General features: G+C 37.6%; 1 protein-coding gene across 1 annotated transcript; it reads right to left on the minus strand.

Moving 5' to 3' along the window:
- Nucleotides 1-1678: 1678 nt before the first annotated feature.
- On the minus strand, nucleotides 1679-3467 carry LOC147602615 (uncharacterized). The gene is made up of 2 exons (XM_086797820.1): nucleotides 2046-3467; nucleotides 1679-1905 (listed from the first exon to the last, which is right to left on the minus strand). The coding sequence occupies exons 1-2, from the start codon at nucleotides 3437-3439 to the stop codon at nucleotides 1899-1901; spliced, it is 1401 nt and encodes a 466-aa protein (XP_086653946.1). The 5' UTR covers nucleotides 3440-3467; the 3' UTR covers nucleotides 1679-1898.
- Nucleotides 3468-13502: the final 10035 nt, after the last annotated feature.

Genomic DNA, 13502 nt, shown 5'->3' on the forward strand with positions numbered 1-13502 from the left:
TACTAGTGAGGTATGAAAAAGTAAAATTTTAACATGGTTTTATTTTATTGTTGCGCTAGTTTGTAAGACATGTCAGTCATGCTAATTAAATGGACTCAACTCCACCTTAGGTACATAAGTTCCAAGGAGATCCATCCATCCACTATTGATGCAACCCAAGTAATGGCAGTGGAGATAGTGTGCATGATTGAGAAAAACCTCCCAAAAACTATCCTCACTAGTCAATTACATCCTGAGAATGTGATCCTGAGAATGTGGTACACTTGATAGATGAAGTGTCAATGTGCAGTGTTGTGCATGCTTTGTGGATGTTCTTCCTTGAGCATTTCATGAAGACCTTGAAGGATTTTGTTAGGCAAAGATCAAATCTAGAAGCATGGTAGAGGGTTGGTTAGTGTGCAAGAAGCAGGTGCCCACATTTCAAAGTATAATCTCTCAAGTGGATCCCACAATGCAAAGTTATGAGGATGATGAGCGCATGGTGTCCCACGTACCATAAGGATGATGGGCACATGATGTTCTTCCTTGAGCATTTCATGAAGACCTTGAAGGATTTTGTTAGGCAAAGATCAAATCTAGAAGGAAGCATGGAAGAGGGTTGGTTAGTGCAAGAAGCAAGTGCCCACATTTTAGAGTATAATCTCTCTCAAGTGGATCCCACAATGAGAAGTAATGAGGATGATGAGCGCATGACATCCCACATACCACAAGGTAAAGGAAGAGAAAGGAGAATGGACACATCAATGTTGAAGAAGATGAATACATTTTGTATTCTCAATAGTGAAGTATGAAGAGGTGGGTGGCAAGGTATGAAGAGGTGAGGTTCTAGAAACTGATATGAGGAGAGAAGAACATTTAGGATGGGTGTGAGAGGTTTGCCATTTCCTCCAGAGCTTGCATCACTTCTAAAAGATTGTACCATTGATTGGCTTTATGAAGAAATGGGAAAGGCTAAAGAACATGGAGAGATGGTGACAAAAGAAGAATGGGAGTACGTTAGAGGATGCAAGGCTCATGTAAGTGTGTCTATACTTTCTCTTTTTTTATTCAAGAAAAATCTCATGATATGGTTATTTATTATCATAAATATATTTCATTTGGTGTTGATGGTAGTATTAGATATACACTGCCATGTGGTCTGAAGGAAGGCATTTCAGGTATATAATGTCATGTGGTCCGAAGGAAGGCATTTCCAATTCACATCCCATGGCAAAGCATCAGTTGCTAAGTCAAGAAAAAGCGAAGAATAATATAGTGGACATCCCTATCTTACACTCTTTACTGAGAGGAACAAATTTTTCCATTGTTCATTGACTTTCACAACAAAATGAGAATCGTTTGCATGTCTCTAACAATGGGTTTCCAATTGAATTACCCATTGAAGTACCAATTGCATGTCTCTAACAATGGGTTTCCAATTGCCATCTTCTTAGGTCATAAAATTTTATGATATTTGTCTCTGCACATGATCTATTCATGTGTGGAACTCCTATTGCACATGACCACCCTAGTTTCCAAATGAAAAATAACCTTACCGTAGCAATATGAAAATCTGTGTTACAATACAATCTTTTTTTCCATTACTTTGAAACCATCTTCTAAGCCTTTGATTCTTTTGATACAAGCTGAAAGTTGACTCTCTTGGACCACATTCTTCGACTTCAAAGTTGAGGCCTCGTTTTTTTGGGAAAGCTTTTACCTTTAGAAATACTAAGACATCCATGCCAAAAAAAAAAACTTAGGAGATTCCAACTCACTATTCATGTGCCTGGAAGAAAAAAATATCTACCTTTATTTAGTATTTTTTGCTACTGTTGGTTAATTATAACAGGCATTGAGCCTGCACCTACTAATAATTAGCTTCTCGAAATTCAGGATGATTCAGAGAACCAAGAGCTCTAATCTCTGCACGAGAATAGGCAAAAAATTAGCTGTAGGACCATGCGACATGTAAGTTGCAAACCAAGCGATATGGAAAGCGCTTTATAAGAGCAAATGATTCTACGTTGGTGCTATTATTGGTTCAATGAGGCCATTAATCATACCTGGAGGCATAATTATGGTTGCTTGATGTATGATTAGTGGATTCTGAGGCAGCAGAAGAGCTGGTCGTTGATTGATTACTTGAAATTTGATAGTGCTCCGAAGCTGATAAATTCATGCCGGTAATATTGGTTGCATTTCCTGAGGCTGGCAAGATGATTGCCGATAGCTGATCATCTGGATAAGAGCTGCCTTCTGAGTACGTAGTGAAGCTGTCTATGAAATCAGATAGCGAGAAAGAATCCTCCGAATCATCGAGGGAATTTTGAGTTTCAAACAGCTCAAGCTTGAGCCTCTCTTGCATTTCTCTCAACTCCGCCAACTCAGAGTCGGTGAATATTTCATCGTCAGTTGGAATCTCAAGCAGCTTCTCAATGCAGTACTCTCTCATGGAGGATGCATTCATCACGGCAGTAGAGTGTTCCTCCTCGCTTTTACGATTAGTAGCCGGCGCCTGATTATTGTCAACGGGGTAATTAGCAGTCCAGGACTGGAGATTAGCTTGCAGTGTAGGAGCTGGTTGCTGGTGGGTGTGACAGAGATCAATAGAACCTTGAGGATCTGATTGTTCCTCTGTAATTAAGTCAAGCATTGATGGGAATTGATTGTAGCTATGGAATTCTGAGTGATAGTTAGGGTTTGTGTCGGCGCGAACCACGAGAGTGTCAGTCGATTTCAATCCTTGCAGAGAAGCGCTGAACATTTCTTGAACAGTACTAGGGTCGGTAAGGGCGATTCGATCCTGCGTTTGAGAGACTTGATCTGGACTAGGGTTCGTGAGACCGTCATGAACGCCGATGTCGATGCCAACTGCGGCGCAGTAATTATGATCGTCTGCATGGCTTGAGCTGATCATATTAGGGCTTCTGCTCTGAGCACTGGATTGCTGCTGTAACGCTCCGTGGCCAACCTTATTTACATGACTTATAGGGCGTCTGAACTGCAGCTTCGAAGACACAACAGGCAGAGCTGCAGCCCCATGGATAAACTGCTTTCTTGCATCTGTCTTCAACATTGCACTGGAGGGATTGCTTGAATTATCCTCTGGTTTTTCACCAAGCATGGTGACTTCTTGCTTGACCACCGTCTTGTTGCAGCATGGGCATTGAACCTTCTTCTTTAATGCACCTTTAGATTTAGAGATGGCATCGTTCCATTTGCACATGCATTGCCAGCATAGGAAGTGGCCGCAAGGCGTCGCAGCCTTGGCTAATTTTCTTTCCAGCTCTGGAAGGCAAACGCTGCAATATGGTCCAGCACTGTGCAGCTGATCATCGGCACTTACAGAATCAGAGGATAATGTGATTCTTTTGTTTGGACTGGGCGCCATGGCTAAATGCATGTCTCTGGCCTTGAGTATATCCTGTCTCATAATCTTCACAATCTTCAACCACATTTGCGACTGCACAGAAGCTGGGCGACTAGTTTTAGTATTCCGCCCAGCCGACCTTAGATTATTCGTGGTCTGCGCGCATGAATTATCATGGCCGGATACAATCGAATCGAAGCCATTCCCACTACTGATAATATTCGCGCTCGGAGGCATCTGATCAAGTATGAGTGGATATGTGCAGGGAATTGTCGCCGGCGGCACGTCCTGATCATCGTCCAGTGCGAATGGGTTTGAGGGGATGGAAGGTTTATGCTGTTGATCAGAGCCTGCAGATCCCAGCTCGTCCATGTTGAGAGAGAGAATGTAATCATCAAAAGAAAGCGGCGTCCTCTTTTCGCCACACCTCCTCCTGCTGGTAGTAGCGGGGACGGCGGGCTGCGGCGGCGCCTCATGATCTGCAACTGTAAGTGGGTTTAATGAGGGCATGGGAGGCGCAGCATTGCCTTGCAGAGAACTTTCAGAATCAGGAGGGCGTGGGGTTGATCCGAGTAAGTCCATACAGACAGTACTGCGGATGCAGGACCCTGCAACAACGCAGACGGCACCTTCTTATATAACAACCTGCAGCTGCTCTAGTAGCAGCGGTAGAGCTTCTTCATCGACCCTACCTTTTGGCGTTTGCGTTCCTAGAGTTTCACTTAGAATACTTTACCCTCCTTCGCTCTATCTATTACATTTTAACCATGGACAACCAAAGGCACAAGGAGAGGAAAAAATACATTCTATTCCATTGACCCTTTGTATTCCGGTTGCCATTCTTAATGTCTTTTACATAGCGCAGCAACGTTAGCTGCCGATTCGTACCACATAAATTAGAGGCTCCCCCAATCCCATGGAAGAAAAAAATGCTCTCGTGAGTCCCAAGAGCCCTATCCTACTGCTAAGGGGCTATAGGGGTACGGGGGTTTTAGGTGATAGTGATCGTGTGAATATGGTGTTGTCAGGGGCGCTTCTGTTAGAAGGAGTAGCACCTACCTTTTTCACAGGATTAGTAGGTTTCAGGGGAGGTACTAGATTTGTTTTCTTTATCTAGACCATCAACAAGCCTTATTATATTTGGTGAGTGGCCCACTTCTTGTGAAATGGATTGTCAATAAATTGCCCATCAAAAGGGCATAGAAAAGGACACAACTATACACCTCATGGAGAAAGCTACCCCTATCACTTGATAATTCGCATGTAGGTACACTCCACAACAATAGAATGGTGCTATAGAAAGGTAAAATAGACATATTGTAGAAGTTGCTTATGACTTGATGTGAAAAGAATATGTAGATTTATTTTTGGGCTAAAGTAGTAGACATTGTTGTTAACATTATGAACAGGTCTCCCATTGTAATTGTTCACATGGCATGATGCATGAACATAAGTTTACAAGCATTAAACCTAATGTGTCTCACTTAAAAGTGTTTGGATTTATTACATATGTGCATATTCTTGATGAAGTGAGAATTCAGTTGGATCCAAAGGTAGAGAAATACATCTTCATTGGTTATGCTTTGGAGAGTAGAAAGGTTATAGATGCTATAACTCTACCACCAGTGAGATACGAGTAAGCAAAGAACTAGACTAGCCACTAACTATCCCCAGTTCGAATTCAATTTTCTCTCCCAAAAGGGATGCTACACTAATCATGAAGAACAAGGATGTTATCTTCATCCCTTCCAGTCTTGTAAACCTTGTTCTACACTTATATGGGAAAGTATCCATTGTTGTTGCTACCAAGACATGACGTCCTCAAAGTCACTGTCAAGCTTCAAGAGCAACTCATGATAGTTTAGCTAACTATCCCCAGTTTGAAGTTGATGTTAGCTCCCAAAAGGGATGCTACACTAATCATAAAGAACAAGGATGTTATCTTTATCTCTTCCAGTCTTGTAAAACTTGTTCTAAGCTTGTTCAAGAGAGGCTCATAGTCCGGCTCATATTCCAATAAGTTATCATATTTACTATCCCCACAATAACTTGTTGTAACATTGATAAAAGCTATGATCAAAGTGGTCTAGATGGTCTTATGGACTCATTTTCAAGAATTCCTTGACCAATTTAGTGAATCCTCTCTATTTTCAAGTCTATCTTCAAGAATTGGTCACCCTTGTATAAGTAAATGTGATTGTTTTCCCAAATATGTCTGAGTCTTGCATCTCTCATGTAAGACCTTTGAAAGATCAGAGTGTATAATCCTCTTCTTTAGAAATCCATCACCACAAATGAGTGGTGGAAGCTTAGTCCTTGGAAATGGTGGTAGAGTTCATGAAAGCTTTCACCACAAATGAGTAGTAGAAGCTTAGCCCTGGAAGCTTGGTCCAAAAGTCTTATTTTTTTCATCTTGAAGGAATGGCTTTGTTGTGTTCCCATTGTTCTTCCTTTTCCTCCTCCTCCTAGTCCTCCCCCTTCTCTTCCTCCTCATTGTCTTCTTATTATAAAGGGAGGAGGGTGATCAAGAAGAGAGTTCTATTGTTATAGGTTTTCTTTAAATCTACTACATGTCTCAAACCATATAAATTTCCCTACACTTTCATTAAAGTTATAATTAATACTTCAAGGATTGGTCACCCTTGCATATGTAAATGTGATTGGTTTCCCAAATGTGTATGAATCTTGCATCTCTCATGTAAGACCTTTGAAGGATCACAATGTATAATCCTCTTCTCTAGAAATCCATCACCACAAATGAGTGGTGGAAGCTTAGTCCCTACAAATGGTGGCAGCTTAGTCCTTGAAAGCTTCCACCACAAATGAGTAGTATAAGCTTAGCCCCTAGAAGCTTGGCCCAAAGGTGTTAATTTTTTCATCTTGAAGGAATGGTTTTGTTGTGTTCCCATTGTTCTTCCTTTTCCTCCTCGTCCTAGTCCTCCCCCTTCTCTTCCTCCTCATTGTCCTCTTATAAAGGGAGGAGGTTGATCAAGAAGAGAGTTTTATTGTTATAGGGTTTCTTTCCAAAATCTACTGCATGTCTCAAACCATATAACCTTCCCTACACTTTAATTAATACTTTAATTAATACTTCAAGACCATCCCATATCCTCCTCCTTAGCCACACTCCTAAGCCACAATGCCCCACATAATACAAAGCATAACTATGTACTCAACCTCCTATTGATATGAGCATATAATAGTGGGCTATATTTCTTATTGATCCAAGGAATACATCCCAAACCATGAGAAAGACAATACCTTGTTACTAATTTTCTAGTGTTCAAATCATTTGCTCAATCCGAGAGTCATGAAAACCACTAAGGGTCTTTCCCCTATAGCATAGGTGATACTATACTCTTGAGAACCTTGGTTGTATCATAACACTTGCATACCTACTTTTCTAATAATTCTTTTGGGCTTGTTGGAGAACATCCTCATAATATCAATAGTAAAACTTATGTATGGTCATAAAATAAGACTACTAGGCAATTTCCTATATATTGTCTCATCCATAAGGTCTAAAGTGTCCTTGATAGAGATAGCTTTAGATCCAAGGTAAAAAATAAGGCACCTTAAAGAATGTTTAAGTGTAGATGGGTTGGCGAATATATCTTCCCCATAAACCTATAAGTATAGAATTTGGGGTGAATCTTTTGATTTTTTAAACACAAAATGGTAGTTTCTAGTGTATTTTTGGCGAATATTTCTCCAAAACCCCCAAAATTTGGGAAAATTTGGGCGAATCTTTTGACAAACGATTTTCGTAAAATAGCCAAATGATTTTGAAGACCCTTGAAAAATAGCCATTGGACTATAAATAGCCCCTATTTTTTTCCTTGTTTAGATCAATCCCGTTAGGGTACCGACAACTTCCTTGAGTATCTCATCTACATACTGCATATTTTTATTGAGAGATAAAAAATGTTATCTAGCTTTTGACAGACTTCAATCCCCAAATGATAATGCATCTCAAACGTTGTATAAGCATCTGATGTGTTTGTGAGATCTTTTTCTAGTGATCCCTTGTCAAGATGAGGTTATCTACATAGAGAACAATTACTTTTCCTACTCATAAAAGACTTACAAATTTACATCTGAAGGGCTGCATAAGAGAATAATACTTAAAAAATAAGTAATCATGGTGGCTATTCCACATATAAATCCTCCTTGAGGTTCCTAAATGAGGAAATCTAATTTTACATCCATTTGGGGAATAGGCCACCCCCCTTGTGCTCTGCCAATGCAAGAATGACATGGATTATGGGGTTAACATGGCTATAGGAGCAAAAGTCTCTTGAAAGTTAAAATCTTTAACCTGTATGAAACCATTAAATGGAGAACGAGCAATTCCTTATACTTTTTCAAACTACCATTAATTTTTTTTCCCTTGTAAACCGAGTGCGCCTTTACAAATGTGCACCAAACATAGATGTGAGAGATACATGCTCAGAGGCAGGCATTGAGTGGATACTAACATATATTATACTCCACATTGAAGGCTAATAAGTAGGATGATTTTCTTTATAGTATGTTAATTCCTTGCTTACAAGGAAAGTTTGAATATAGTCTACATAATATAGTTGTTTGCAGGAAGGCTTTTAAAGTAGGATTGAGCTTGGGGAATAGTCGATTAGAAAGGATCAAATATAGGATGAGAAAGAATGATGACTTATGAAACCAAGCATTGCAATTGGACCAATCAACAAATAAGCTATATATTCGATGGAAGGCTATTTTAGATTACATTGTGAGGTTATGCCACCATAGTGTGGCTTCACCTTATAAATATTTTTACACAAGCTGAGGTATTTTCACTTTACAAAGAGGATATAGTAAATGGATAATAGAAACTCACACTTCATGAGGCTATGGAGGAAGATATGGGCCAGTAATGTATCTATTCCTAGGAAGGTGAGAATGGGCATATGCAGCATTTGTGTAAACTTAAAAAGTAGAAGAAATGCCAAGGATATAGCAAAGCTTGAAATGGTTAAGGTAGCCTTAGGGAAAGAGCGCACTAATGAGAGACATAAAGAAATGCACCACAAAAAAAAAATGCTTCACATGTCCAACAAAGTACATTGGCCTAGTAATTGATGGGATGGATCAAAAAAATCTTGCTTGCCACATTTTCCCCGATTGCCAAAGGATGTTGGTGAGGATATTCTTATGCAAATACATTTAGTTGGATGCTTTATGTACAATGGCCGTGCTCATCCCAAAGTATTCTTCATGTATCCAAATATTCATAATGATCCTAAGCTTACAATTACAATGCTAAATAGTGTATTGACATCTTGGGAAAGGCCTTTTCCTTTGGTGCTTTATCTTCAACTAAACAATACAACAAGAGAGAACAAAAACCGAACTATATTGTGGTATTTAAATATGTTGGTGCACTTAGGAGTGTTCAAAAAGATCAAAGTAAATTTTCTTCTTCTAGGACTCACTCATGATCATATTGACCAAAGTACGTTTATAAGAAGGCTTGCTAGCTATGATGCATTTACACTACCTATAATGATCTCCATAGTGGAGAGTGCTTACACACCAAAGCTTGACATGATGCATCTTAGAGAAACTTATGATTTTAAGTTCTTTACATATGGTTCAAATGATAATAAGGTAAACTGTATCCATAAACTCAATGATTTAAATTTTCAATATGCCTTTCTAATAAAGAGGAAAAGAGATGGCAGCAAAGTGCACTTGATATGGTAACAATTCTCTTCCTCAGAATAATTGCTACCTTCCAAAGGTCTAAAGTTTCTATGATTTGTGCCTGAAACAATGATGAATGCTACCAAGATGGAACCAATTGATTACATGAAGGAGACTAAAGATGCAAAACAGAGAGCAGAGATATTGATTATGAAAAATGCATTGAAGAAAGGAAAAAATATATTGGAAATATCAAAAAAATATAGGAAATCAAGATCTGACATGGTGGAAGAAATTCTTTCAAGAACAAGAATAAATATCAATCAAGTTAGGATCTCGTAGAGCCCTTTTGTTACACCTTTCACAAACTTGGGAGATGTACTAGGATCTAGAAGATCTAAATCAAGGACTTAACAACTCCAAGAAATGTGGAGTGGAGACATTTAAGACATCAAGGTGGGCACACTTATTACTACATTAGTAGAGAACGATGAACTTGGACACATCCATTCTAGATTGTTAAAGTTGTGGGCATTAAAAAGGATGAATTTGGTGATAATATTTCTTCCCTTATAGTTCATTGGTCCAAACAGCTCATGAAAATGCACTTATAAAGGCAAGTACACATTGGAGATGCAAACTAGAGCAAAGTCCAAAGGTAAAAGGAAGAGAACCAAGTCATCTTGTTGCACTACTACATTGAATCTTAAAGAGGTGGATATTCTAGTGCATGACTTTACTCTCACAAAAGCAGGATGCCTAAAAAATGAGTCAAGTGACAAAGGTGAGCTCAGTAGGTGCACAAGGAATAGGACACAAAGTTTGTCCACATATGGGCTCCATGCAAACTTAGATAATGCTATCATTGATAATAGTGAAGAGGATGCATCTTCCACTTCATTCGATAATGGAATTGATGTGAGTGATAATGATGGTGTAGATAGTGAGGAAGATGAGTAATGATTTGGAACAATGTAACTTTGACTTTATTTGTTCCATTTAAACATCTCTATTGTTACATTTTTTCTTGTTCTTTTATTGTGCCATCATACTTCTCTTGTTTATATACTAATATAATAATAAATGTGGAAGAAAAGCTAAATGTGATGCTTTTTTTTATCTTTTTATTTTTTTGTTCATTGAAAAACAACTCATTTTTTGAATAAAAAATCTTCTTTTCTAAATATATTTACTCATGGGTAAATCCATTTCTAATTATATGAAGAATTTATGTGTTTTTTGACAAAATATCCCAAAAGGTTCAAATGCTTTCTCCTAAGGTAAAATATTACCCAAACATGTTGCAATGGTGTCATAAACCCCAAATTTGAAAAACTTGTATAAGAAGTTGATAAAAAAGAATCTTATTCCACCACAAGGCTAGGACTAGGCAACAATGGGACATCTTACACCAATTAGAGAAAGATTATGTGTCCACCTTTGTTATAGATTCTTGCAGACATCCTTCTACAAGCCATAGACAAGGTCCATGAGAAGGATCAAAAGAGGGAATTTTTAGTAAGACTTAGACCCACTACTAGAACTAAAGCAAATATGTTTCATCCACATTTCCTTAGCTCGTTCATTTCTTTAGCTATAATAATTTAATTATGAGAGGAAAAATGGATTTCCAAAGGAGGCAAAGAAGTTCGAACATCAAGTAACAAAACCCTAGAAATCTAAATTATTTCTAAAGAAATTAGACAAACCCAAGGGTAACAACAATGACACAGTAATACCAAAAGGGTTGGCACTTATAGTAGCAAGCCTGACAAAGGGGATTTGAAGGCTCGTTTCATCTAATGTTACAGGTGCAACAAAGAAGGCTATATTATAACATATTGTTTAGAGAACAAGAAGAGCAATGTGGCAAAGATGCACATAATCAAGGACAAGGAGGAGGATGGCTCATTAAAGTAAGAGGATAACAATAATCATGAGTATTCCCTCTATGAAGGTATGAGTAAATCTCATTGTCTTTTGATGAGAATGAAAGGAAGTATTAATGGTAAAGATGTGATGGTGGTAGCACACATGACTTCATTTTTGAAAGAACTATGAGACTGCTTAGCCTAGAGTCTGTTCCCTCACATTATAAGCTTAAAGCTACTTTCACTATCACAAAGTATAATGCACCAAGGTAGTGAAAGATATTGGTCCATCCATCAAATCTTATGAGGAGAAAAGGGATTTCCTAGTAGCACCTTTGCAAGGGGTAGATATCATACTAGGTATGCCTTGAAGACATTAATATTCCCTTAAACTAACTATGATGATACACATACTGTGTGGCTTAGCAAAGAGGGTAAGGGTTTATGTCTAGGGGTCAAATAAAAGGAGCACGTAGCCAATCTTAGCCCTTTGCTTAGCCACCCCCATGCTAAGAGGGATTTTTGTTAGTAAAAGGAAGAAAATTTAAATGGTTTTGTTTAACAAGGTTACATTCATGGAAACTATTGCTACTAGTCCCTCACAATAACAAGCATTCCTATCTAAGTTCATAGATTATTTCTTAGATGAATTACCTCCTATATTACCACAGTCTCAAAGACCATAAGATTAAGGTTCTCCTAGGTAATACACCACCTTGCAAAGCACCTTATAGAGTGAATATGCTAGAAAAAAAGGAAATCTAGTGCCAAAGTCTTAGGGAGGGGTTTGATTAACCTAGCAACTCTTATGGTGCTCCCATACTTTTGGTTAAGAAAAAGAACAGCACTTACCATATATGTATAGACTATAGAGCTTTAAACAAGATTATAGTAAAGAAAAGGTACCCCATCCCTAGAGTTGATGACTCATTGGATAAATTAAAAAGTGCTAGGGTATTTAAAAAAATTAATCTCAGTCTAGATATCATCAAGTAAGAATGGCTAAGACAGTCATGAGTTTTTGGAATTATCCTTTAAACTTACCAATACTATTGAGACTTTTATATCATATGATGAGTAGCGTACTCCTCAAACATCAAGATTTTATGGTCGTATTCTTTGATAGCATACTAGTATTTAGTAAAAATATTGAAGATTATAAGAAATATATGGAGCTAGTATTCTCTCTTTTGAAACAAAACCAACTTTATCTCAACCCTAAGAAGAGTAGTTTGAGTACTTGGTCCATGTAATCTCAATCGAGGGCATTCAAGTGTTCCAAAGAAGATCGAGTCCATTGTCACTCGACCTAGACCTCATGATATACATGATTTATGGTCATTCTTTGGGTTATGTAGCTATATACGTTATTTATGATCATTCTTAGGATTATGTAGCTATTATAAGAAGTTTGTCAAGTCCTATACATACATTACACATCCATTAATAAATCTCCTAAAGAAGTCTAAACACTTTAATTGGATTGCTAAACATGATAAATAGTTTCAAGGTTTGAAAAAATCTCTTATCATTTCCTCATGTTGTAACTTTGTGAATTTTCTACACCATCTTTATAGTTGTGACTAATGTAAGTGAGTACAACTATAGTACATATGATAAAGAGTTGACTACTGTAGTACATGCTCTCAAGATTTCCAAACAATATCTTGTGGGTTCCAAATTATTTATCAACACTGATCAATAGAGCATATGAAAAAGAGTTGACTAATAGTACATGCACTTAAGATTTGGAAACAATATCTTATGGGTTCCCATACGATGAAAATGGATGTAGCTAGATTTATTGCTAAGTGTATGACTTGGTATGACTAAAAGATCAAGAGCTACAAAGGCAAGACTCAAGGCTTATTGATGTCATTACCCATTTCCAATGAACCTATTGATGTCATTACCCATTTCCAATGAACCTATTGATGTCATTACCCATTTCCAGTAAACCATGGGAGCATATATCAATGGACTCCATTACATGTTTCCTTACTATTGCAAGCCATTATGACATGATTTGGACTATAGTGGACCACTTTAAAAAATAAGCCTATTTTTTATTTCATGTAAAAAGACATTGACATCTCAACAAGCCACACATTTGTTTATCAAGAAAATCTTTGTACATCGTAGGTTACCCAAGTCATTTGTGATTAATTGTAATTCTAAGTTTTACAATCATTTTGGATTACACTCTTTGAGAACTTAGGCACTGAGATAGATTTTAGGATTTCATTTCATCCAGAGTCTAATGGAAAAACAAAAGTTACTAGTAGTATGATTTTGCACTTACTTAAAGCCTATGTTTCATCCCAACCTAGGCTTTGGGACAAATAAGTAATAGTATGATTTTATACTTACTAAGAGCCTATGTTTGGAATAAATACATTCACCTTCTATAGTTTGGTTATAACAATACACCTCATTTAGCTATGGGCCATGCAACATTTGACATTACTTATGGTAAGGCTTTACCCATTCCCACCTCTTGCCTTTCTCATAAAGTAAAGGTCGTTGATGAGTTTACTTGAGATTTTGAAACCATATTTTAACAAGTATTTTGAAAATATATTTTAACAAATATGGCAAGCCAGACATAAATCTCA

Source organism: Cibotium barometz, unplaced genomic scaffold, assembly GCF_041138505.1.
Source record: "Cibotium barometz isolate CiBa-2024 unplaced genomic scaffold, ASM4113850v1 ctg368, whole genome shotgun sequence".
NCBI lineage: Eukaryota > Viridiplantae > Streptophyta > Polypodiopsida > Cyatheales > Cibotiaceae > Cibotium > Cibotium barometz.

Excerpts from the sequence above, each read along its gene's own strand:
- LOC147602615 (XM_086797820.1), bottom strand. The coding sequence starts at position 3,439 with ATGTGGTTGAAGATTGTGAAGATTATGAGACAGGATATACTCAAGGCC.